This window comes from Psammomys obesus, unplaced genomic scaffold (assembly GCF_907164565.1).
Source record: "Psammomys obesus unplaced genomic scaffold, mPsaObe1.curated_primary_1811, whole genome shotgun sequence".
NCBI classification, from domain to species: domain Eukaryota; kingdom Metazoa; phylum Chordata; class Mammalia; order Rodentia; family Muridae; genus Psammomys; species Psammomys obesus.
Window position 1 is genome coordinate 47046523 of NW_026585504.1, and position 27682 is coordinate 47074204.

The 27682-nt window shown below is 41.4% G+C and overlaps 1 protein-coding gene across 1 annotated transcript; it reads right to left on the reverse strand.

The window, feature by feature from the left end:
* Window positions 1-15760: 15760 nt before the first annotated feature.
* Serpinb5 (serpin family B member 5) lies at window positions 15761-27434 on the reverse strand. Its single transcript, XM_055605064.1, has 6 exons — window positions 27267-27434; window positions 25298-25435; window positions 22512-22629; window positions 21527-21669; window positions 17471-17638; window positions 15761-16153 (listed from the first exon to the last, which is right to left on the reverse strand). The coding sequence occupies exons 1-6, from the start codon at window positions 27432-27434 to the stop codon at window positions 15761-15763; spliced, it is 1128 nt and encodes a 375-aa protein (XP_055461039.1).
* Between the last annotated feature and the right edge of the window lie 248 nt (window positions 27435-27682).

Consider the following 27682-nt stretch of genomic DNA (forward strand, 5'->3'; position numbering starts at 1 on the left):
TTTTTTTTTTCTTTCGTCTCCTCTGACATTATCTCCAATTTCTATATGAAACTGCACATTTACCCAATCCTCAGTCTATACTTTTTGCTGAGGACATTGTTCCCAGCCCATGAAAGAGCATACAGGACAAAGATGTACGCTAACAGCCACCTAGCATTGCTCTGGCCCCATTATTGGTTCAGTGGAGAACTTGTCCCTTCAATAAACACTTACTTACTCAGCACATACTTTGCCACAAGCCCTGTGGGCACTGGAGATGCTGTACGCAACAGAAAGCTCAAGGCTTCTATCCTCTCTTGAAGCAGTAGTGTGGGGAAGGAAAACAAAATATATATTTCTGCATACATCTTTAGAAATTTCTTCACAGATGGATACATGATGCATATGATATATATCCCTTTGTAAGTGGTATTTGTGTGTGTGTGTGTGTGTGTGTGTTGTGTGTGTGTGTGTGTGTGTGTGCACGCGCATATATGGCTGTGATGTGGGGAAAATGGGAGGAGGAGAAAAAGGAATATGTGTAGCAATTTGAAACTCTGATCAGGTGGCCACAGAGTTCAGATAGAGAGGTAAAGAATGCATAAAATTACACTTACAAAAACTAATGATGGGCCAGAGGAACATCTTAGAGGGTTGATGTGCTGGAGTCTGGACACTAGCACCCACATAAATACAGGTGAGGCTGCACTCACCTGGAAATGAGTCAAAGACAGGCAGCTACTTCACTGGCCAGCCATTCAGCCAATCAGTGAGCAGCAGGGTCAGTGAAAGAACATCTCTCAAAAAAATAGGACAGAAAGTGATAGAAAAAGATGCCTTTGACCTCTGGCCTTCTCTGTGCACAGAGGCATACACACATGCAGAAAGGGGGAAGACTAATGTGAGAAAATGTTTGTGCATCTTGACAGTAAAATGTTTTACAGAAAATGGTGAGTGCAGAGTGGCATTTGGGTAGCTGTTGTTGTTCTATTCAAATAAAGGGAAGGGAGGAAGGCAAGCAAGCATGTGGGAGAGATTGTGAGTTCCAGTCATGCACAGGAGTCCACAGAGATGCTGAGCATGGTTGGAGCTCCAGGGACCCATGGAAGATAAATGCTGGAGAGTGAGCAGCAAAGAGCTAGGAATAAAATTCAAGGAATTGGATCATAACAAAAGGTCCCGGTGGTCTAATCACCAAAATATATAGGAGGAGCTCCTGCAACTCAAGAGTAATAACAGCCTGACTGTAATATGTGTTAATGACTTGAATAGACATTTCTTCAAAGAAGATATAAAGGTGCCAATAGGTATATGAAAAGTGTTTAACGTCACTAATCTCTCAGCGAACACCAACCAGAGACACAATGAGAGACAGTTACACACCTGTGTGGACAGTTGTTATCAAAAAGTCCAAAGATAACAAGTAATTGCAAGAAAGTTGGGAAATTGGAAGCTAGATAGATTATAAACCCTAAAAAAGAACATTACTTTTCTGCTAACTGAAAATAACTGTAACTCAACTTCTAATGATGTGTTGCTGTGCTCAGATTGTGTATCTCTCACTGCTCATTAGCGAAGCTTTTTATTTCTTCAGCAGATGGCGGATAACACAAATCCAGCGCTGGCGACGGTGCAGAGACTGAGAGGCTGTGACATCTGTATCACACTTCCTACTCCCAGAGCTTAGGGATCATTGCGGGAGGAGGGGCAGGAAGACCGTACGGGCCAGAGGTTGTGGGTAATTACAAGGATACAGTGTTTTCTCGACACACTATGGTGGTGCCACAAAAGAACACACAACAGTAGTGACAGCATGCACAAGACCTGTGCAAGTCCAAGCCAAATAAAATTCCAGCATGGAGGAGAGGGGGGTAGGCCACAAAGTCCCTAGCTGAGAAGCACTTGCCAATTGATAGCTGCAGGGAGACACAGTTTGATTTGAGGATATGACACTCACCCACACCCTGGTAAGTCAACTATGCTCCATTGGATGGCCCCTTTCCTGGGAGTGTATGGAAAGCAAAAGCTGGGCTCAATGGGTGAGGGACAGAGAGAGACAGAGAGACAGAGAGAGAACACTTGGATATGGATCCAGAAGGAGGCAGGGGAGGAGTGGAAGATGAATATGATCAAAATACATTGTGTAAAATTCTCAAAGAGCCGGACAATGATGGCTCCCTTCTTTAATCCCAGCACTCAGGAGGCAGAGACGCTTAGGTACATCTCTGTGAGTTTAAGGCCAACCTGGTCTACAGAGTGAGTTCTGGGACAGCCAAGGCTACAGAGAGTAACCCTGTCTCAACCTCTTCCTCACACACACCAAATCTCAACGACCTAATAATAAAAATAAAACTTACAACCCTCTCAGCATTTTAAAAGGAATAAATTCTACAGTACTGATATCGTGGATGGGATGACAAAATATGACACATGACCTCAACCATCCCAGAAAGACAGGTACAGCAGGATTTCATCATTCGCAGATGAAATAGTCAAATTTAAGGTGCTCATGTACATGCTTCAAAATATTGCACAGTGCCCCAAACGTGTGTGCAATTTTCACACATGAATCCAAAATTGATGTCATCATGGTCAACATCATGGACTCTGAATAGCTTCTTGTTGGGAGGTGAGGGTAAGAAGGAAAATGCCAGCCTTGTAATTCACAGGTATGAAAGGTCAGTCCGTAAAGATTAAATCGGTAAGTCCGCTGAGCAGCATCGCCCCTATAGTCAACGGCTCTGTACTGTTGTGCACTTTACAGTGTTTGAAGATGGAGCTCATGTAGGCACTCACATCGTAATGAAAACAATAGATGGGGTGTCAGGTGCCTAATACAAAACTTTAAGACATGTTATCGTTTAAGAAGAGATGCACCGTGTGTTTCTCACTTGAAAAACGTCGCCCCCCCCCCCCCTCCCCGAGAGGCAGGCCGAAGGTCTAAGGCGCTTCAGAGTTGACAGATCTTCCAAGGATTACAGCTGAGCATTCAGCCCCTCCGTAGCGCGACGAATGTCGCCATCTAGTGGAAGATGACAGGAGCAGCTGGCCGATGACGCTTGGTCTTCATACACATTGACTTTGGGCTACGACAAACTAGCGATTGACACTGTTTGGAGGAAACAAGCCACAGAGACAATTTTGCAAGTTGCGGGGGTTCCTGAGTGATAAACTTTGACTAATTTATGATTTCCAAGTACGGGGCCTCAGAGAGGCTGCAAACCAGAGGCAATTAGAGCAGGACTGACTACAGCTTGGATGTGGGCTGCTCACTGCTTCCGAAGTCCTGGGCATCCATGGCCAAGAGTCCTCCCGCAGTGAATTCTGGTCCTCAGCCTCATCCTAGGCCCGCCCTCCCTTATTCGTCCCTGTTATCCACACAGACATATGAAAACAACCCTTTCTGTTGTATCAGGGCTGAGGTAACAGCCCAAAATGAAGAGCTCACGCTGGACAAAACAACACCTGCACAGAAGCCGAGGCAGCACAAGAGACTATTTGAAAGCTCCATGGATAGGTCCAGTCCAGGGGTCACAGATAGGCGGGGTTAAACCGGAAGGGTCACAAGCAAAATGAAATTGTGAACTGAACCTTCCAAAGGGACAGGTAAGGATGGAGGGCTGTGGTTGGAAGGAATGAGAAGGGCGTGAGGCAGTGGGCTGGAGCAATCAGAATCCTTTACATCCCTGTGTGAAATTCTCACATAAAAATTTAATAAATAAAAAGTTCCTTCCTTGTCAATAATTTGACTCTTCCACCCGACTACGTAGAATTATTCTCCCAAACTAAAACACTTGAAAAGACCAAAGAGCACCAAAGAAATTTCAATTACAGATAAAGGCATATGTACATAGAGATAAATGATTTCTTGATTGGCAATTGTTTTAGTTTTAGTGCTAGACCTCTATACCAAAAAACAAAACTTCTCAAAAAATATTTTTATTAAAAAAAAAAAAAGCCTGCATCTGTTTTCACCCAGTGAAGTGTGGAAAATACTTACATTAATCATCGACGTGTTCAAAATTGCACAAACATAAGCAGAATTGTCATGTTAGTTCAACAATGTTTTAAAATTTTGGACACTAAATCTTTTGGACACTATCATCTTTTAAATGTGGTGTTCATTTTAAATTTAAAATATCCAGAAATTCCCTTCAAAGCTGTGTCTCATAATTAAAATTTTGAACTTGTTTAAAAAATTAAAAATAAAAGGTAATCTGGAAATTCTCCTCCATGAGGGACAACCGGGTTCAAACTGCTTGGTATTTGATATGTAAATAACTCGGCTCCAATGGCACGGCTCTGGCCTCTTCAACAACCCAGAAAGTATCTAGTGAGTTATCGCTAGAAGTTCTTCTTGAGAGACTGACGGGGTTGTTCGATGGGCGACCATGCTGTGCAAGCTTGAGAGCTTAAGTCCAGAGCCCCAGCAACCACCCATAAAACGCTGCTTGCATACGTGTAACTCCAGTGCAGTGGGAAACTGGGGTTTGTGGAGAGACCCTATTTTAAGGACATGAAGTGGAAAGTGATAAGAACAGGACACCCTATTCCTCTTCTAGTCTCCTCACACTCACACGCACACGCACATTACGGGCCTCCCTACATAAACCACACACATACACCTCACACAGATATGCACTGAAAAAAATATTTTGAGGGAGCCTCTGGTTATTCCGGAACTGATTGTGACTAGAACAAGCTAGCGTCAAACTCCTGGGAATCCACCTGCCTCTGCCTGCCGAAAGCTGAGATTAAGCACCACCACAGTGGAAATCATCAATTTCACAGTCTTATTTTCACTCTCTTTTGGCTTAAAATATTGATTTATTCAGCTAAATATAAAAATTATCCCAAAAGGGTCTTCTCAAAAATTGAGATATTCCCAAAACACAGCTGCAGGTTTTGAGAACCTGCCTTGTACACACTTGAGAAATTCTTATTTCTAAAGTTGTTCGGATTCCTCCTTCAGTTTTCAGTAACCGTTTTTAATGTCCTCTTGTCTGCCATCTCTGCTTTTGACAAGCGCAATTATCCAAAAGCACTGAGAGGGAGATTGGGTCACTAAAGGCTTGGAGCGTCTAACCTGTGGCCCTCAGGCTGGTTCAGCCCAGGATGACTAGAAATGGAGTGCAACACTTTTTTTTTTTTTGGTTTGTTTGTTTTTGTTTTGTTTTGTTTTGCAGTGAGTATGAGTGAATTTTAAACAATTACAATCAAACTGTAAATTATTTGCTTAACAAAAACACAAAATCTTAACATTACGATTAAGCCATGAGTCACTTTACAATATAGTCCTTCGACATTTCAAACGTTCCTAAAACCCAGTGGAAGAAGACTTCACTAAAACCCTGTAGCTATTGTATGAACATTTATAATTGCATCTGCTATTTCGGACATAGTTATAAGTTTCCCAGCCTTAGAACTACTTCCAAGTCCATTGTTGATATAGGCATTTTTAAAGTGTGGAAAGCATCACTTCTTCTGACTAACATTAAGTTATCAAAGCCTTTGTTCATGCTGATATCATAGAAGTATGTATTTTTTCATTCTATTTGTTTATTTTTTAAACTTTTTTTATTGATTCTTTGTGAATCAATGTACCCCATCATGTACCCCAATCCTACACATCTCCGCCCTCTGTCCTTAAAACCTCTCCTCCAAAACAAAACTTAAAAAAAAATAAGTAAATATAAATTAAAAAAAGATTTTAAAGCTGTGGTGTGTCACGATGTACCCTCTTGCATTTTACCCAGACAGCTTTACCGGAAAATGTGCATTGCAATGAGTCACTGCTCTGGTTCCAGGCCTCTGGCTCCTGCTACCCTATCAACACTACTGTGTTCTCACCAGGACTCTCTGGATATCCTGTTGTTGCCCCGTGTCTTGGAGAGCCTACAGCTTTGGATCTGCAGCAGTTCTTCGATAGGGTAAATGCTGAGGTGGACTAACTCAGAGCCCTGGATCCGGGCCTGGGTGGAAGCTGAATCGGTCAGCCCGCCAGATCTCCTGTACCCACACCACTGGGGCCAGCTCAGCACAGTGCTCAGACACCCATATGGCCTCGGTGTCAGCCCAGACCAGGGACCTCTGCATGGCCTTTGATGGTAACACAGCCTTGACCATCAGCACAGATCCTGGCTGCAATAGGACCATGGGCACAGTCATGGCCCCAGGAGACAGCATTGGTCCAGATGACACATGGCCTCAAGTGGCAGGGCAGGACACTCAGATCCATATGTTCCCTGGTGGCAGCCTGGCTCTCAGACATACACATGGTCTCGGGTGGTCTCCCAGATCACAGACATCTGCATGGATCCAGACATGGCCCTCGGTGACAGCCTGGGGCCAGGAAGTTACCATGTCCTCAGGTGACAATACAGGCCACTCAGACAAGTTTGGGCCCCACTGCCAGCACAACCCCTGGACATGAACATAGTCTCAAGCAGCTGCCCAGACCACTGGCATCTGGCTGGCCTTCAGGGGAAACAGGGGCCACAGACATCAGCTCAGACCCTGAATGTGGGCAGGAAGGGCCACAGACCCAGACATGGCCCTTGGCAGCAGCACAGGTCTGAACATCACCATGGCCTCGGGTGCTGTGCAGGCTCCTCATCTCCACCGGTTCCTCACTGCCATTGCTGATTGAGGTCTACCTCTCTCCACAGTTTGCCAGCTTTGCTCTTTCTCTCATCTCTCTACCGCATGTTCCATCTCTCCGTCACCCACTTGCTCATTGCTGTGGCTCCCACTGCAGAGCTGCCACTGACACTTGGGAATCTATCTTTCTGCTGCTCCAGGGAGAAGTATATCATTTTATCTTCAACACTGAACTGTTATGTGAGTTCACAGTTGATTCCTAATAACATCAAACGTGCTCCATTTTCTGGACATTCCAAAAACTTTATGAATCATACAGTTGAAACCATCTTGATTTTCTATTTGGACCAGCTCAATGCCCCGAATTCTAATTTCATTCAGTGTCCCCACAATTAGAGGCATTAATAAGTAGCTTCTGTGCAAACTGAAATTTATAAATGAGCTGATTCGTTCAGAAAGTCATATGATCTGAGTGGGGTTTTTTTGTTTTGTTTTGTTTTTATCACATTTCTCAGGATGCTGCCGAGGAATCCCTTCTGCAGCTTCATGCACAAAATTGTGACGCATGAAAGAGACATTTGTGGTTCTTTGAAGAGTTGTGTAGAGACAACTTTCATCTGGTTGGTGATTTTAGTACAGTTTGCTTTGTGTGTTATTGTGAATGTGGGCTTTGAGGTTTCAAAAGGCCATTCCATGCCCAGATCTGGACATAGAACTCTCAGCTACAACGACTGCTGCAGCCATGCTCTCCACCATTAGGATAATTAACTAAACCTCTGAAGCTATGGGCATAATTAATGCTTTCTTTAAGTGTTTTTTTTTCTCAACTCATGGTCATATGCTCTTCCTCCTCTTGCTTCCCTCACACCCCTGATGCCTGATGGGCATCTCAGACTCAGCGCAGCTCTGGAAAGTTCCTTCATATGGAGCAGGGTCCTCCATGTGTTCTCCAGTTCCTCTGAAACCCAAGTTACGCACTGATTCCTGTCATCCTTCCTGACAGGGCTCTGACCTCCATGTCTTATTCTTGTCTCACCCCACAGTTGACTGGATGGAACATGATAAACCTATATCCGATGAGTTAATGAATAAATGAATTAGTAGGTTGGTGAAAACATCCTTGGAAGTCTGGACTGGTGGTTTAATGGCTATGTGGCAAAGCAGCTTCCTATTATACACTCTCTTGGATCTTTAACTTCATTGAGTGACAAAACTATTATCATTGAACATGGTTACTTAAAACCATTAGAAATGTGACGCTCATACCATGCTAACTGTAACCCCACTACTGGTCCTCACTAAGATGAGCTGTGGTGAGGAATATGCACTCAGAATAATCTCTTGTGCAGCAGCTTAGGCAGGCTGGCTTTCATGCCACTGATTTTGCAATGATGCCTCCCCAAAGATGGGAAAACCTGTTCTCTACCTGGAAAAGCACTGACCCAATCACCATGCCCATTGAGTTCTAGCTTTCCCATGAGTCAGCAAAGAAGATGAATTAAGGGCAGGGGAAAATAGCTCGTCCTCACTTCCCATGGCCTGCCCTCAAACAGCTGGTCAAAGTTAGCAATCACCAACAGGCTTTTGACAAAGAAAAAAGTCCTGTTTACTCATGTGGCTTGACTAGTATCACTGCTCAAAGAACACACATTCTTGGTTCTTAAGCATGAAATTCGCTTTGTGCAAAAGACTTTCCTAAAGAATGATGAAGTTAGCAAGACCACTGACCTTTTTTAAACCACAAGTTGACTGAGTTGGAGGCAAGGATGAAAACCAAGCCATTCAGATAGCTCTCAACTTGTCATCACATAAGAACTGGTTACTCATTACAACATACTCCGCTGTTATCAGGGCTCAGTGAGTATAGGGAGCTGTCCTGTGCCCTTCACTTGTCCTCTGTCCTCAAGGCATACATGTCTCCCTAAGCATGGACTATTCCCCATCACCTTATACTCTCCGGAAATATTGACTTCTAATTGGGCTCATTTTACATAGGGTTGTTCTGTTATAAAAAGTAAACAACTGAACTGATGGTGTTGATGTCAGCTATAATAATGGTGGTATTGATCGTGTTATGACATTACTTTGGCAAGTTTTACTGAATAATAAATAGGCCATTGCTAGCCTGCACAGTGCCTTTCTGTGAACTCAAAAGATGTGAATCTTCCTCAGAAAGACACAACTCAATATATATGTGAGTTAAATGCAAGCTTGCCTTCAGCCCCCTTCACCCTCTCTACTGGATACCCTTTTACAGGGGTCAACCTACACAACTGTGGCACACATATATGGGTTAGCCCAAAAGAAGAGGGAAAGGCTGGTGCCCTGCAGATGAAGAAATATATCTGTGGTCATAAATGGGCACACAAAGCAACTGTGTGGTGCCTGCCAAAGGTTAATGAATTTCCCTTGACTTTTCCCTCCCTTCCAAAACCATTTGGGGCTCACTAGAGTAAAGTCATTTAACCATTAATGAGGGATTTGAGAATTGGCATGGAGAATCCTTATCACAGACATTCCCAACGTTTTTCTCAAGTGATCTATAGTAACTAGGCTTCTTCATCTCAGGAGACAAAAATATTCCCAGGGTCAAGGGTAAATGACAGGTCCTTGACCATGCTTTGGAAAGATGGAGGAGATTGCATGTTTCCACTAGATAGCTTCTGGCTTTACCTTGACTCTGTGGTTCGTGGGTACCAAAAGGAGCCTCAGAAGTCACTGAGCTAAAGATTCCCTCCTACTTCTACACTAAAACCTGAGCCCCTCATAAGATGTGGGTTGGATGTTGAAATTCAAGAATTCAACACCCATGTGACAGTCCAATAAGTTTGTGTTTTATTCTCTCCGTTCAGTTTCCAGGGCAAGCTGGCTGAGTATTCCCAAAGTTTGCTATGATAGGCAGTAACAATTCCCTTATTTGGGAACCATAAGGAGCCCACAGAAGCAGCAGGATGGGTATCTGGTGGGTCTGGTAAGACTCTTGGGAGCAGTGGTAGTTTCAGAACAGGCTGTATCCTTTTCATTTCTAGTGTGGAACAGTGTTTTGTGTTCTTGTCCAGATCCTGTGAAGAGAGCTGTCACTTAGTGAAATATTTCACACTCCTCATGCAAAAGAAGCTTAGGAAACCACTGTCAGGGCAGAAGGTGGTGACAGAGAACAAAAGCTACAGAGCAGTGAAACACCTACCTCCTTCTACGTCAATGGGGTGATGCCAATAATAAGAATGCTATCCATGTAGTTTCTAGATCATTTCTAGACAGAAAAATAAAACCTGTCTTTGAATGGTTATTTATGAAGAAGAGGTTTTATCTTGGGGTCCTAGTAATTAAAAGTATAGACTGTGGAGTGAGAGCACTGGAGTTTTGATCCTGGTGGTAAATTTTGCTTTGTTCATGCACACAGTGAATTTTTGCTTCATTTCATTCCTCTCTATCTCACACAGGTTGTCAGAGGACTATTCTGGAAGCTGAATCACAATATACATCATCCTTAGCAAATAGCCTAGCTAATAATAATCACTAGAGGAATGAAAAGTTATGCTAGATATCATGGTTGCAAAAAGCAGTGTCTGTAAATAATACTCTAATAGCAATAGGTAGGTGCTGGTAAAAAATAAAAATAAAAACCACTGTGGAAAGTGTCTATTTACCAAAGCGGAATGTTTGTGTTTCCTGTGGCTCAATAGGCTGACTCTCAAGTAGCTCATATATTATACATGAGTATATGTATATACATCTATTATACATGATATATATATGAGTTTTATAAGTTAAGCTACAAACAAATATATATATATAACCTCAAAAGTATCACAGTGTTCATGATAGCATCAGTTACGGACATACTGTAAACTCCCATGTGCCCATTAATAAAAGAATAGAAATAAATGGCAATATGAATTCAGAATTTAATTCATTCACAGCTTTAAGAAACAGCACAGCAATGAGAAATATGATCAAGAATTGCATGTAGCAATGTGGTAGATGTTTGCACGGCCAACTAGAAAGGTGATACGTGTATGCAGAGTACAAAACCAGGACAGACAGTGTCTCTGTGTGTCCAACAGGTGGACAGGAGCTTACCCTGGAGATGGGGGTGGCATGGAGCCAAAGAGGCAAGCCCAGAAGAGTTTCTGAGAATCCTTCTGGGGTGTATAGGCATAGACAGTGTGGAAACCTCACCCAGCTGCCCACACATACTCAACATACAGAGGGCGACGTTGTTTCGTGAAAGGACAAGTCAAGAGGTAATTGCGTTGCTGCAAGCTATAAGAGCCCCAGCTTCTTCCAGGAGACTCTGTCATATATCACTGGCTTCTTGGGGTGTTACATGAAACAAATGCTCATTGATGCAGCCAACTCCTGTGAAATCCCGGGGGAAGACTGCTTAATGCTACACTGCCATTGGGGATTTTTTTTTTCCAGTGTTTTGACTGACATGAATAGGTGATGAATGTTGGATTTGCTATTATTAGAGGTCATTCTTAGTGTAGCTTATCCAGTTAAATTATTAATTCCCTGGACACAGAAAGTAACTGTCAGCCCTCTTAAATCCCACCTCACTCAGTCCAAAAATTACACATGTAACAGGTCCCTTCAACACAGATTAGTACAGTAATGAAATACTTTTCAAACTTAGAGCTTGTGAGGAAAGGTATCCAAATGCCATTTGGAGATCATTTGTATTTGTCCTTTGCACATTGTCTCCTGTTCACCCTGTGTCTACAAGCACATGGAGCCTAGTTCCAGTTCATGCATGGTCCTTGGTTGATGCTTCAGTCTCAGCAAATCCCTCTGGACCCTGGTTAATTGGCACTCTTGATCTCCTTATGGAGCTCCTGTCCACTCTGTGTCCTTTTTCTCTTTCCTTCCACTTCTCCACAAGACTCCCTAAGCATAGCCCAATGTTTGTTTGTGAGTCTCAGTGTGTTTTGAGGTGGTCCTGGGGAGAGCCTCAGGAAGGACAACTCTGATGGGCTCCTGTCAGTAAGCTTAGCAGAGCATCATTCATAGTGTCAGGAGCTGGCACTCTGATGGGGTGGGTCTTTGGTTGGGCCAGGCATTGGTTGGGCTTTCCCTCAGTCTCTGCTCTATCTACTCTATCTTTACCCCTGCACATCTTGTAGGCAGGGTAAATTTTGGGTCAAAGTTTTTGTGGGTAGGTTGGTGTTCCCCTCCCTCTGCTAGAAGACTAATCTAGTTAGATTAGTCCTCTTCAGTCTCTATGGTCTCTGCTACTAGGAATCTCTGTTGGAGCCCCCCTCGTATCCTCCCAGGAGCCTACCATGACTTAGGTCTCCAGCTTGTCACAGAGATATCCCCACCTTCAGTTTCTCTTTTCTCTATAGGACTGTCCTCAGGCCCCCTCACTCTCCAGGTCTGGTCTCCACCCTCCTGTCTGCGCCCCTCTCCTACATTGTTCCTTCTCTTCAGCCACTACCTCTGTCTATTCTAGCTCCCCTTCTGAGTGAGATTTATGCATCCTCCCTTGGATCCTCCATGTTACTTATCTTCTTTGGGTCTGTGCCTTGTGCTATGCTTATCCTGTAATATATGGCACAAATCCATTTATAGGTGAGTAAATACCATGTGTGTCTCCCCGGGTCTTGGTTACCTCATTCAGGATGATCTTTTCTAGTTCCATCCATTTGCTGGCAAGTTTCATGATTTCTTTCTTTTTGATAGATGAGTAGTATTCATTGTGTAAATGCACCACAATTTCTTTATCCAATCTTTGGTTGAGAAACATCTAGGTTGTTTCCAGATTCTGGCTATTGTGAATAAAGCTGCTATGAACATAGTTGAGCAAGTATCCTTGTTGTATGGTGGAGGTCTTTGGAGAGGTACAGCTGGGTCTTGAGGTAGAACTACTCCCAATTTTAAGAAAACACCAGATTGATTTCAAAAGTGGTTGAACAAGTTTACATTCCCACCAGCAATGGAGGGGTGTTCCCTTTTCTCCACACCCTTGCCAGCATGTGCTGTCTCTTGGGATTTTGATCTTACACATTCTGACAGGTGTAAGATGGAATCTTAGAGTCATTTTGATTTGCATTTCCTGATGACTAAGGAAGCTGAACATTTCTTTGAGTGCTTCTTGGCCACTCAAGATTCCTCTGTTGAGATTCTCTGTTTAGTTCTGTGCTCCATTTTTTTATTGGTTTAACCTCATTCTTATACACCTAGAGAAGTGCTTCTCAACCTGTGGGTCACGACCTCTAGAGGTTGACCAATTCTTTCATAAGACCTAAGACCATATAGAAACATTGCAATATGGTTTACAACAGCAAAATTACAGTTATGGAGTAGCAATGAAAATAATGTCATGGTTAGGGGTCAGTACAACATGGGGAACTATATTGAAGGGTAGCAGTATTAGGGAGATTAAGAACCATTGACCTAGAGAAACCCCTTCCCCATCATAAGCTAAAGTTCCCCAAGCCACTGTCATACATCATATGGACATTTCCAGAAATGAACAAACTTAGAAATCTAAATCAGGATTGAGTCCTTTCTACTCCACTATCCTCTACAGCTGGATCTGACCAGAACCTACTAACTCATGGAGAAAGGCAGTAGGAGTGGGTGTCTTTCCTACTCTTCTCCACCACACAGATCCTCCTGCTCCATGCCACATGCGTACAGAGCATGGAGAACAAGGAACGGCAGGAAGGCCTTGCTTGATTGGAGTCATTGTAGTCTGCTATTGAGAATGAACAGAGCCAGGTGTTAGTTCGCCTGCAGTTTCCTTGCAAAACTCTAAATACCATTTAATCTGAGTGGGACTCATACACTACACCCACCAGATAGGTCCTCCAAGTAGCCTCTGCCAAAATAACCAATCAAATAATTTTTAGGCTTCATTACAGCAGACAGAAAAAAAAGGCATCCTTCATCCTCTACGCCACTTCCAAACCTTTCTTCTTTATTTACCTCAGAGATGCCCTCACTATATTTGTCTTTTAGCAAGTGCCCCCTTGGTATCTCCTCAGGCACCTTGGGCATGGTGAGATGGATAACACTCTTCAGGGAGAAGGGGTCACTTGCCATTGCAGGTAGTAACCAGAGCTAGAGATGTTCTCCTGAAAGTGACAACAAAAATATCCCCTAGAGGGCAGAAGTTCTCTAGGGTTGGAAACCATGTAGACTGTCCCAGGAAAGTGCTGACCAAAACTGTCATTGTTTTCCGAATTCCTGGAGACATCTGCAGTGCCCTGAGCCCTTGGCCTCAGGCTCTTCCTTCATCTTCACTCACTCACCTTTTATTTGTAGGTTGAAAGTGGGGAATGAACAAGAGGGAGGATCCTATACAAGAGGTTATGTCCCTTTTATAACATGGAGGTGTTTGAACACTCATTGCAAGAGAAGATACTTTCACTTTGTTCGTGATTAGGTTCAAGGACATTAAAAGTAATTGAAAAAAACCAAACATGACTCTGGGGGGAAATGCACCAACTAAGAAAGCATCTCATGCTTACGGATCTTAGGACAGTTACATTTTGAGGAAGGACCCAAAGGGAAAAGGCTTTCTAGAGGAGATATATGTCCTCTTAGGTGGCTGTGGTTTCAACTTGTGAGTGCTTGAATGATTCTGACACCATCCTGGTCTTCTCTTTGTTGGAATAAACAGATCAAATAAGCAATGGCAAGAAAGGAGAATAACAAGGACATGACTCATTTGTATTCCTTTTAGTCCACATTAACCACCTCTGCACAGGGATTTACATATATAAATGTTTATAATAAACAGATGTCTTGATTCTATTTCAAGATAGTAATTCTAAACCAATAGAGAAAGAACAAGGCATATAATTTAATAATATTTTATTGTCAATAGCACAGAAAGAGGTCACCATTGAACCTTTGGAAGAAAAAGAACCTTATTTACAATAAATGGCAAGAAATTTGATAAGGGAAGACATATAAGAAAAGCTTCCACAAATACTTCCTTTTTGGTAGTGAATTTAAAAATTAGGTTGTTGCAACATAGCTAACTTATCAGAACCATTTTATAAATTATTTGTGTAGATTACAAACTGCTATCTGAAAAAGCTAGATTTTTAAATGGAAAAAAATATATGCCGAAGCATTGTGGGTGCTGAAATAGTTTTGTTTGTGTTTTCTGAAGGTTTGGGATCCTTCCCTTTCCCACTGTTACATTAGACAACGAGGAAAGGTCCTTCATTGACCACAAAACTCTTATCATCATGAGAATCCCTGTAGATGTTAAGTTGACGTTGGAGGTGTTAGGAACCTTGTAATCTGGTTAGAAGCCCTGCCAGCAACAGCATCACCCAAATGACCAGGTAGAACTGCCAGGAAAAATATGAAAACCAATTTTTGTAAAAGCTGAGCTTTCCCCTAGAGTCTTGGTCTTCAATTAAAATGGCCCAGAATTCTTTATCCAACACTTCAAGAGTGAGAATGTTCTGCAAATTGTTTCCATAAACTGACAAATTACTCATTTTTCAGAAAAATTTGATTACTTGTGAACTATCTTTATGTACCCATTTTGTGTGAATAATCTATATTTACAGAAGAAATACTAAGGTTTTGTCTTATAGGGTAATATTCCAGAACCTATATGTGGAGTTTTTAATATATAGTATTTACAACATGTCGTCTTTCTAACGTCTCCTCTTAAGATCTTGAAAATAAAAATAAAAATAAAACTGCTTCTCAGGCTTTAACATGAAGACATGTGGACTTACAGCATTGTGCCATGTACACAAATTTCACTGGAAAAGGGTAATTTTGTGGGCCTTATACTCTAGAGTGCGTTAAGGCTTTAAAAGAGTAAAAATGTCTAGGACATTCTTTATCTCAGTGAAGGCAAAGTCCTGAGAATAATGTCCTCCACATCAACTTTTCAGGAATTCCTCTCTTGAAGACTGCATTTTTGTCCATAGCTCCAGATGCTTTGACAAATAAAGAACACATATTTTCTAATGTGGCTTCCCTTTCATTACAAGTATGTGCTATTTGTTTTGACAAAGGAAAACAAAGAGGGATTGGAAAAGAAGTGTCTGTTAGTGTGAAGGCTACATATGACAAGTATCAACTGCTTCCTGATTCAGCAAAATTAACAATTTATTGTTTAGACAGTGATTGTCTGGATAAAAAGTTTACAGAGATATGCAACTACAGACAAGTTACCTGACACTTGGCAAGGCCCTGCCATTTAAGGAGAACAGAATTTGCCAAAGAAAATGATGTTTCGTGTTTTGTTGTGTCTAATGAGATAAATAAATGGGTGGTCAGCATTGAATTCATCCTTGTGCTGTAAGATTCGGGATCCTGGCACCTCGATGGACTCTCCACCGTCTTCAGTTATTTCTAGGCACACTCTATGAATCACATTTGATAGGGACACTCCCTTGGTCTCTGACATTCCAGAGAAATCAGATGTGTTTTCATCGAAGAGATTTTTTAGCCCAAGGCTTTCGAGACTAGCCTTGGGATCAATGGTCTTTTCCACCTTGAACTTCGGGAGCGAGAGCTTGACTTTGGCATTGGCCATGGTGCTGGGATTGGTCCACTGCAACAGGGTGTCAGGATTGAGTTGCTTTTCAATCTGAAGGATGAAAGGAAAAGCACTTAATTTTATTTACTTCTCTTCTGATTGTTAAAAAAAAAAAAAACTACCTTGATTAAAAATTAGAAAGTGTTAATTTAGGTCCAGTTCTAAAGAACCTAAATCAGTCTTAATCTGAAGATACATCAGTACTGAGACAACATCCTCATATGAGATCTCCCAGCCACCCCGGTTTCACTTTCCCACCCTGCAAGAAGGCTTTCTTCTCAGTAACATTTATGAGAACATGGTTTTTAGCTCTCAAGTCATAAAGTAGTTTTTCAGAAACAGACATGTAGCTTGTGATGTCACATATGCAAGAGTGAAGTGAATGTAAAATTAGAAGCTTTCATACAGCTCTCCTTCCTGTTTGCTATAATTTCTCTACAAAGGAGCTCATATTGTGCATGATCTAGGCATACCATCAAAGTTAATTAAAAGCTATTCTTTCTCTTTTTTTATAATGGGAACTTCAACTAGCTATGATTCACTCTTTAAGGTCACAAATGATAAGTGCAACTACTTCAACTGGTTTAAAAGATAGATGTGCAACTAAGCATAAAATAACTTAGTCATAAAACTCTTCATGGAGCAAATGGAATTAAATTGCTCCTTGACCTTCCCACAAATGCCACCGAGAATGATAGTCGCTAACTGCTGCTGCTAACACAGAACCGTACTGTACACCTGTTATCGCGCTGGTGCAAATGAAAGCTGAAGGGCAAGGTAATCACAAACCGCTGCAAGCACATTTTTTAAAATGGGGAAGGAACAATTTATTCTTTTATTAAACTACAACAATTACTTTTCAATCAATATTCTCACTTTTGCTTGGTACATATCACTAGGATCAAAGTAATCATTATAGTTAACTAGTTCTTCAACTGATGGAATGTCTGTTCCCCACTTGAGCATAGATCAAGAACCCATTTTCCAGTGGGATCAATTTTTTGGTCTTCAGATCATTGATTTATCATATAGCCATGGATTGCCCACACTCTGGCTCCCTTCCTCCCTGGTAAACAAGAACATGGTAGTAATTTCTAATTCATAAGGAAGTTATAAAAACTAAATAAGAAAGCTATTTGAAGAATTTAATAGACATTTTGGCCCATTGTAAATGACAAGTAAATATTGGCTGTTTTTCACTTTAAAGAATAAAAGACACAGAATGGACCTCAAAACCTTTGAAGATGACTGAACTGAGGTGTTGAGGCAGGGCTTTGGTGAGTTCCTCTGAACCCTACAGGGCCCTATCCTCACACTGCCTTTACTATATTGGGGTTCTCTTGTGTAAGTGCCCAGCTGCCTGCTGACCTTCTCCAGGCCCGTGGACTCATCCTCCACATCCTTGGGGAGCACGATGAGCATGCTGAGGTGCTTGTTCTGGAAAGGAAGCTCTATGATCTTAGAGTTGATGTCATCAATGTTGCCCAAACAGAATGTAGCCTCGAGATTCATCATTTGTACTGGTCTGGTATCTGTCTGTTAAAAAGGAAATTTTTGAAAGGGTTAATTTTCAATTTATAAAATAATACATAAGTACACACACATATAAAAATACATATATACAAACATAGATATGGATTTAGGTGATAAAGAGACAGATACATAAATAAAGATAGAAATGATGATAAAGACAGGCATACACAAACTTCTCTTGTGGTTTTGGAGAATTATGTATGGCACATGCAGGAGAATCCACACTGTCTGCATCCTGGGACGCTCTTATGAGGGAAAGAGCATGAAAGGGAGGGGGAGAGAAAATGTATAAAATTATTTTCAAACTATCTTTCTAAGATCTATATGAAACATAAGAAAATTTCTCAGTTAGATTTGGGTTCAACACCCATCAAATGAATAGAAATATTACAAAATCTGAAAAAAAAATCTAAAAATTCAAAACCACTTCTGGTCTCACACTGTTAGATAAAAGGTGCAAAACTTGTAGATCTGAAGATAATTTTTCAGAATAGGCATTACGTTAAGCTCCTACTATAACTTCATCATCGTAGTCCAGCCTCTAAGGGAGACACCGACGGACATCTGAAACTGTCAGCACTATCACTCAAAACACGGACTGATTGGCAAATGTGGTTCAAATGACACAGCAAAGAAATAATACATCCTGTATTTAGAAGTGTTTTCCCATGCAGGTCAGATTCAGGTTTAATGGCTTATTAGGTAGACACTGAAATACCATGACATCAAACCCCAATAATTCTGTTCAGGGTCTAGGCTGCCAGGCTCTGATGTTACCTCGCTTTATGATTTAATACCTAGAATAAAGGAATAGCACATTTCTGCCTTTCCTTTCAGAAACATGCTTTAGCACTTTTGCAAATACAGAAACTACAAATCTTAACATGATCAGAGTCCAAGTTCCACCAACTGACACTCCATAAAGTGATCCTGGGGATTTCGTAAGAGACACCATCAGCCACATGTTGCCAGCCCTTCCCAGAGAGGAACATCAACCATCAATCAAGCTTAGCTTTCTCATCTTGACATGTCTAGTAGCAGGATGATCCTGACCCCTGGAAAAACAGAGGCTGTAAAATACATGCTGCCCCAGCCCTTAATGAAAGACAACACTAAGAATGTCCAGAGCCACGTAAAATCCTGTGTGTGCACAAGGCAGTGTCTGAAGTGTCTAATGTGTGTGGCAGTTGTCACAGACATGAGTCTTGTGTGCAGCCAGTCCTGCCCTGACCAGCCAGTTAGTCCACTGCAGTCAAGAGACTCAGGGAAAGAAAGTAGGAGGATCATCTGCCCCCAACCCAGCACCCTGTGAGATTTCGAATCTATTAGGAACAATAACAGCATTTTTCCCTCCCCAAGAGACTGTAGAGTCGTGGACTGTTGTGTTTATCTGACACTGACTTTTGGGATGAGGCTGTGGCTCAGTTTGTCGAATACGTGCCTAGCATGCAAAGCTCGGGCTTGAATCCCCAGCAATACATAAACCAAGTGTGGTGGTGCACGCCTATAATCTCAGCATTAGCAAGGTAGGAACGGGAGAATCAGAGGGTCACAGTCATCTGGATATATGATAAAAGTCAGAGTCTACACAGTACTGTCTTAAAACATTTCTCAAGCTAACCTTTGAAAATTGATTGATTATTCACCAAAAAAAAAAAAAAAAATTGCAGAGCGCTTAGCTGTAAGACACTGAGATAAAAAAGACAAGGTCCCTGCCCTTCTAAAGTCCATGCATTAATGGAGGAACTAGGAAAGCAAATTTGTCTTAAGAAAATTACCTTTGGGGTGAGTGGAGTATGAGCACAAAATCCTTGGGAATGAGAAAATATAGGAAACCACTCCAGCTAACCCAGACCAAGTTGGTATTGGAAGGGATTTTCCTCTTGGGTTCTAGCTTTAGGAACTTGAGACTAGACAGGTTATGGACGCAAGGGAAAGCCTACTACTATTATTCTGCTAAAGGAACATAGCAATAAAATGACTCCTAATGACATATTGCTATACTCACACATCAGGGCATTACTCAGCCATCATCTGAGAATTCTCATCTTGAAGTAGATGGTAATTAAGAAGGAAACCCACAGTTGGACAATCTGTAGAGAGTGAGAGCCTTCAGAGCACTCCGCCCTAAGTGTCTCTATCTAACCTCTCCCTTCAAGGTCAGAGGTCTATCCAGAAGAAGAGGCAGAAAGATTGTAAAAGCCAGAAGTAGTAGGTGACTCCAACAAGGTAGCATCTTCCAGACACAGCAGGTTCCCTGCTCGGGAGGAGTTGGCCAACACATAGGCTTTTTGTTTATTATTTCTTTTTTTTATTATTTTGGTTTGGTTTTAGTTGTTTGTGTGTTTGTTGTTTTTCTTGTTTGGTTGGGGTTTTTTTTATTTTTGACACAGAGAAAACATCATGAAGTTGGGTGGGGAGGAAGGTAGGAAGGTTGTACTAGGGTTAAGGAAGAAGAGAGAATATAATGAGAATAAATTTATTTTTTTTCTTTTTTTGTATTTTTTTATTAATTACAATTTATTTACTTTGTATCCCAGCAGTAGCCCCTTCCCTCATTTCTTCCCAATCTCACCCTCCCTCCCTCATCTCCTTCCTGCCCCTCTCTAAGTCCACTGAAAAGATGCTATTTGGTAAGGATCTGGGAGAAACAGAACACTGGGGGAAAAAAAGCGATGCATAACATCTACAAAGAAAGATAGCTTGAGTGTGGCAGCTGAAGTGTTAATTGCTTCAGGCCTGAGTTCTCTTTTGTTGTTATTACATTTATTCATGTGTGTGAGTATGCGCACATGTATGCAAGCACATGGCACATGTACACATGTGGAAGTCAGAACAACTTGCAAAAGTCTTTTCTCTTTTTCTTCCTTGTGGGTTTGTGGGAGCGAAGACAAGCTATGAGAGTTGGCAGTTAAGTTCCTTTACCTGCTGAGGCATCTTCCTGGCCCAGGCCTGAGTCCTCACACAAGTCACATCCTACCAGCCAAGACCAAATCACAGCCAGATGCCTGGGCTACGCTAAGTTCCCTCAAAACTTTTCCAATTCATAAGAAAGTTCTTTGGTTTAATTTATTTTACAAAAGGCTCTTTTGGTGCACCTGGTGCGGTGGCATACGCTTGTAATTCTGGCACTGGGGAGGGCAGAGGCAGATGGATCACTGTGAGCTCGAAGACAGCCTGGTCTACAAAGTGAGTCCAGGACAGCTAAGGCTACACAGAGAAATCCTGTCTCAAAAAAAGTCTCTTTATTTATGAATATTTGTTTTAATACATCCACCTCATAGTATAAATGAGACTGCCCTGAAAAACAAGGTAACTCTTCGTGTAATGATTCCCAGTAGCGTAGATGAGTAAAACTATACTTTTTTTCATCATAGTCAACCGTATTATAAATGCTTTAAGCTGGGCTACTCAGAAAGAAAGAAAGAAAGAAAGAAAGAAAGAAAGAAAGAAAGAAAGAAAGAAAGAAAGAAAGAAAGAAAGAAAGAAAGAAAGAAAGAAAGAAAGAAGAGAGAGAGAAAGAAAGAAAGAAAGAAAGAAAGAAAGAAAGAAAGAAAGAAAGAAAGAAAGAAAGAAAGAAAGAAAGGAGAGAAAGAAAGGAAGAAGGGAGAGAAAGAAAGAAGAGATGCGGGATGGGGATAAATGTATTATATTGTCAGGTAAGTAAGAAAATGAGATCAAAGTGAAGTTACTGAGTCAGAAACCCAATTCCTAAGTGGCCAACCCTTCCCAATAATCCAGAGGCCTCCACTTTGCTTTGTCTGCTTTCTTTTTTTTTTTTCCTTTATCCTCTGATTTCTGTACATCTTTATTTTTCCCACAGAGACCATTCCTCTGTTGTGTTCTAGTGACATGACTTGGAATCTACTTCCTACTTTATGCTGCACATACCTTGTTGACTCTGAACGGACATTCTTTTGTTTCTGACTCAGGAAATTTCTTCATCCACTTTCCAACAAAGTAGGCGGCATTGACAACAAGGATTTTCGTCTGGTCACTTATATTGTTCTCTGATAAAATGTTCTCAAAGCGGCCTGTAAATGATTATAGGAAACCACATTAGCAGTTATTCATCTAAATCTCCTGCGGCTGCTCGTTCAGCCCAGCAGTGTATCCCCCCATAGCCAGCAGTGACTGCCAGTCCTTCATAATTGCTTTCTGTTTCCCAACAGGCTCCCCATCTACAAACACCATAAACACATCTGTAGGAAAGGAGATCTAGTCACTGATTGCTCCAAACCATCTTAGTTCCAATTTTTTTCCTGGCAAGGAAGACATCTCATGGGGACTTTTAACAGGGGGAGGTGAAGGAAGGTCAGCGAGGGCCGAGAGGGCACCGTGGGAAGCAAGGATGGACTCTGCAACTCAGCAGCAGCCTGAATAGTTGTGGGGCTGAGGACAAACTTCCACTGTGATTGCTAGTTTTGGCTTTGTTCTAGATTTACATTTGCCTAAAACTCTTTGTCCCTTTTCATTTTTGATAAGGTTGTAAAAGTTTTTTTAGTTAGAAGTAGATTATTGGTTAGAAGTAGATCATCTTTCCATTTCCAGACTTAAAAGCCTGGCTTCATGATTTGCCAAAACCCACAGTATAAAAAGAACAGCTGGGCCTCTACCAGGGCGTGTGGTAACTTGTCAGTGAGCAGGGAAAAGCGCACTGACAGCAGTGCACCATTTGCCAAGCAATGGGCTGATACAGGGCTGCCCAGAAACTCAAGTTGTTGACAAGGCTTGACGAGCAAAGGATTTAGCGAGGTACTAAAATCATCTAAGGAAGCTTCCAGATGTCCAGCATTTTTAAGCTTGGAGCAAGGATTCTTAAGCAGGGAGAGCCTCTTGACTTGGCCGTGTATAGCAAGCATTACAGGGTGCTTACCATCTGTGAGCTCCTTAATGGAGCTGTTAATTTGACCTTTCGTTTCTTCCAGTTTATCTTTGAAGTCAACAGTTTCCAATTCATTTGCATATGGTCTTTTTATAGAACTGATAAATTCCTGCAAAACATCCAGTTCACAAAATCACAATGCTCTTTGGAAATGCACACGGAGCTAATGCAGAATTACACCGAGCTAAGAAACAGATTCATTAAATATCTATTACTATACATACATTTTGGAAATTGGTCAGACTACATGAAGCCTCATGTAGAAATAAGTATTTTCTTTGTATTAGACGTTTTGTTTCATCAATTATAAAGCATATCAATTATTAAATTATCAACTGGATATCAGCTTCATCAAAAACAAAAGAAATATTATATTAAATATATAATTATACTATGAATCCCAGTTATTTAAAAAATATTTCTTATATTAGTATATACTTAATGTAAGTATATAGTTGAGGGTTTAATCTAAAACATGCCTCAGCCACTTAGGGTTTGAACACTTAATTCTAAGCTTGTGACACTATTTTGAGACTTTCTATAAAATTTGGGAAACAGGGCCTAACTGGAGGAAATATGTCACTGGGATCCCTGAGGATAATATTATCTCCGGTTCCTGTCATTCTCTACTTCCTGGTACTTGGTGCTGTGAACAGCTATCTTCTACTACATGCTCCTACTGCTGTTTCTGCCCAAGAAAATGCTAAAAAGCAGCCATGGGGTAAACCCTGTGAAACTTGGATCCAAATAAATCTTTATTTCATTAAGTTGTTTCTGGATGGTATTTTATCACAGCAACAAAAACAAAAAACTGAATGCAACATATATTATAAATAAACAATGAAAAGGAAACCTTTATCCTCACTGAAATAAATGAATATTCTTTAGAATCCTGGCAATCAAAATGTGATCCAAAGATCAGGAATCAACCATTATCTAGGATATTGTTGGAATGAACTCTTAGGCCTCTTGACTGGTCCTTAGACTGGTCATCTTAGCAAGATTTCTCAGAGTTTCATCTGTGCATTCAAGTGTGAAACATAGGGCTGTAACAAAAACAGCAGCATGTCTGTGTCTAACTCTAACTCATGTTTAAACGCAAATCCTACCCCCTCCGATCTTGACGCAGGGGATCTGAGGCCACAGATTTAGGCTTTCAACAAATATTTGAATGGTTAGATTCAGGTCCCCAGAGCATATTTGTTTGTACTATTAACTAGTACATTTGCTAGTATTACACAGTAGGAGAAACAAGAAAAGACAGAGAAAGAGGAAGAGAAAGGAAGGAAAAGGGCAAGAGGAGGAAAGGAAGGAAGGGAGGAGAGGGGAGAGAGGAAAAAGGGAAAGGGGAAAGAGAAGAATGAAAAGGGGAAAGGAATGGAAGGAAAAGGAGAGAAGAGGAAATAAAAGGGAAAAGAAAGGAAGGGAGGGGTGGGAGAGGGAAGGAAAAGGAGGTAAGGGGAAAGGAGGAAAAGATAAATAAAAAAGGAAAAGAAAAGAAAGGCTTAAGCTCCTAGTTTGGTAGAAATAATTCTAACTGTGGGATGCAAGTCCAACCAATCTAACAGGACTTGAATGCCATGTCACTCGGTCTCTGAACTCCTTCACAGTAGCAACAGTCTTAGCCAATTAGCTTAGCTCCAGTTAATTGAAACTCAGCTTTGGACTGACTGAGATGGCCAGCACTACCTAAAAACATCAGAAAGACTGCAAGGTAAAGAGCCTCCACTGACACTGCCAAAGACAAAAGTCTTTAAGTATCACTCAGGGAGATTTTGAAATGTTTCCAGGACCAGCTTAAACTCACATCTCAATTTTCTTCAATTTCCCAAGTGACAACTGGAACAAAATTAGTTGTGCCTATGTGTCTTCAAGCCACAAGAGTTAATTCTCAACAATATCTAATAACTTAGCTCCCAAAGATCTTACACAAAAACAAATACTGAATGTAGAACATTGTCATGCATGGCTTAGCAATCTAGAAGCTTGAAATTCTGACCACAGAAACAGAAGCTGAGTCAGCCCTACATTACCAGAGAAGGAAATGTCCTATAATGAAGAATTTTGGTTATGTGTTTAAATAGAGATTTAAAAACTAGTATTCAAAAAAGAGGAAGGGGAGGGGAGCATGAGCCACCAAGTCCAACCTTTAATCCCAGCACTCAGGAGGCAGAGGCAATCAGATCGCTATGAGTCTGAGACCAGCCTGGTCTACAAAGAGAGTCCAGGACAGCAAGGACTAAACTCTGTAGTCTCACAAGAGTGGATCAAAATGTTTTGCATATGCCTGCTTCAAGAAATGACTTGGCTTAAATGACTACAGCAGCTTTGTCCAAATGTCCATCCTGGGAATACAACATCGATTCACATCTATTGGAAACTGATCATTTGTAGTGGTTATTTTCTTACTGATTCTAAAATATACCTGGGCCATTTTTTAAAAATGAACTGGGAAGTTGAAGACATCATCAGGCCATGTGTTCCACTGAATAAGGACGGGGCTTGTTGAAAGTTGTCTTGAGCCCCTTATGGAGATCCATTTATCAGACCGTTGGACCTTCCATTGGGGTCATGTTAACGCTTGATGGGCAAGGGGAACACACTTCTCTGTATTCTGAGCCAGATATGACTACATCCCCCAACATTCACCAGCTGCAGTAGCCTCATATCATAGCTGACACTGCAGAGAGGAAGTGCACTGGAACAAGGTGTGGGTCCAGCAGTGTGAAATGCCCCTCCTGGGGACAAGTCCCAGCCTGCTGTCATAAAAAACTTACTGTAGAAGGGTTCAGAGATTTGTCCACGTAGAGTCGCTTGATTAGTTTCAAAGAGTAAAAGGAACTGAGCTTGTTAACATCAGAAGTGACTGTTTGGAATCCAAAGGGTACATCTTTGACATTCTCAAAATGAAGGACCTGTTAAGAGAAAAAAAAATCCATTATTTAAAAAAAAATGTTTGGGGAATTAGAGAGTTAAAGTGCTTGCCCTGCAAGCACGAGGACCTGAATTGTATCACCAAATTCCATGATTTGAAAAAAATGCATCTGTAGGTCCTCAGTAAAGAATGAGATGTAGAAAGCATGTCCCTGATGTGCCAGGATTTGGGCTGGGTCCATCTTACTCAGTCTTATGCAGGTACGCAAAGCTACTGTGAGTTCATGAATATCCTGACCATGATAAGTCCAGAGGTTTGCAACTCACAGAACTCCTCTCATCCTCCATCTCTTACATTCCTCTGCCTCCTCTTGCACATTTCCTGAGCCTGGGTGTTGTGAGGGCAGGAGGGGCCAAGAAAGAGGTCGCATTTAGGACTAAGCACTCAGCCTCTTATTCTCGGAACGTTGACCAGTTATGCATCTCAGCATTGACTGCTGCCCGCTGCAATAGGGGCCTTCTCTAACCAGAACTGCAAGAATACACTGGTACCTTCCCCATGCCTTAGTGGATGGCTTTACACCTATAAACATATAGTCACCACTGATTGGGTTAAATGGATTATCAGAAAAAAAAAAAAAAAAAAAACATGAAGCTGGGAAAAAGTCATGTTGCAGGAGGATTTAAAGGGAGCTAGAGGGGTGAATGGGGATGGACATGACCAAGTTTCATCGAATACATATATTTATGTTCTCAATAATTAAGAAAAGTTAATATTGCTAAAGGACCAGGTGAGCTGGCAAAGACAAATAGGTCACATGCAGGGAAATAGCTTCCTGTGGTTGAGGCATGGACTCCATGCCCACTTCTGCTGCTTCAGTCCTTCTGGAAAAAGAGATGAGAAGTGAAGAGTGCAATCTGGGTTCACAGCACACAGAGATGAGGAGTTCACGTGGGAAAATGCAGCTCCTCTCCCCAGGACTGAACCAGTCACTTTTACCTCATTCCATTTCCCATCCTGACCAAGTTGATGTTTTATGAGTCATAATTTTAAGAATACTGGTCAAGGTGAACCAAATTTTAAATACTGATGGATTTGTAAAAAGAAAAGGTTTTTTTTTCCCTTTAAACTTTACATCAATCTGCATAAGGGAAAAAACAGAAATTGGAAGTGCACCTACCATCTAATAGCTTACGAGGTCTCAAAACAGCAAGCAATGAAGCCATCCAACTTGAGAGTAAGAAACTCTGAAACATCTATATACATATGTATGTGTTTGCATAGGAAACTTTACTTTAGTCCATGCCTCTCAAATCAAGCCCCCAGGGTTCCAAAACATATGTGCATGTGGTTTATTTTATTTATCTATCCTAGTTTGAAGACAGATCATTTAAAATGTTACTTCTGAGACTGCATATACTCTAGGGTAGAAGGTAATTGGGTTAGCATCTTAATATTAAGTTTGATGTTCTAAATAAATTTTGTTTAGAGGAGCAGTGCTTTGTTCTCTGAATGTAGGGCAGGGGGCAGGGGATCGCTTTTCCCCATTTACTAAGTAAACTACTAAGTCATCCTGATTGATCTTCAACTATGTCAGGTGAGAGATGTTGCATGCTGCGCTGACAGCCACAGGTGAATGAAACACCTGTCAGGTCCCAATGTTCTCCATCCCAATCTAGTACCTGTTCTAAATATAGGTTCTGCTACCAATAAATGAATGTCATTTCTTAGGAAAGATTAAAGGTGCTCTGTGAAATGATAGCTCTCTGTCCTGAATAGTTCCGGCCATACTTTTACTTTTACTTAGGCACTGACTATGAATTCCGATAGCTATCCCCATTCAACATCAAAACAAGGCATGGGCAGCTTACCTGTGCAATTTCATTTGCTGTGTCGCCTTTGGCACCTACTTGAGCAAGCGAGAGAGAAGTGGAGAGGCATATTGGAGAAAAGAGAACATTTCCTGCTGGCTCTTTTTCAGCTAGTTGTTTGAAGAAGTCAACAGCAAAAGCTGAATTTGCCAACCTTAGAGCGTCCATCGTAGGCCTAGAACCAAGCACAAGACCTAATGTATTCTGAGATCCATCCCACTACAGCAGTAAGAACTCTACTTCAATAAAGCAACAATCTTTCAGTAAATTCTGTTAGAAGCTTTGAGTGAATTCCAAAAGAAAAGCAGCCATGAACAAACCTCTCAAATGTCCTGAGGCATCTGGTGTCTTCCGTGTGTGCTGTTCTCCAGAGCATCATCACATTCTGCTCAGCCACCGCAGCCAGCATCAAGAGC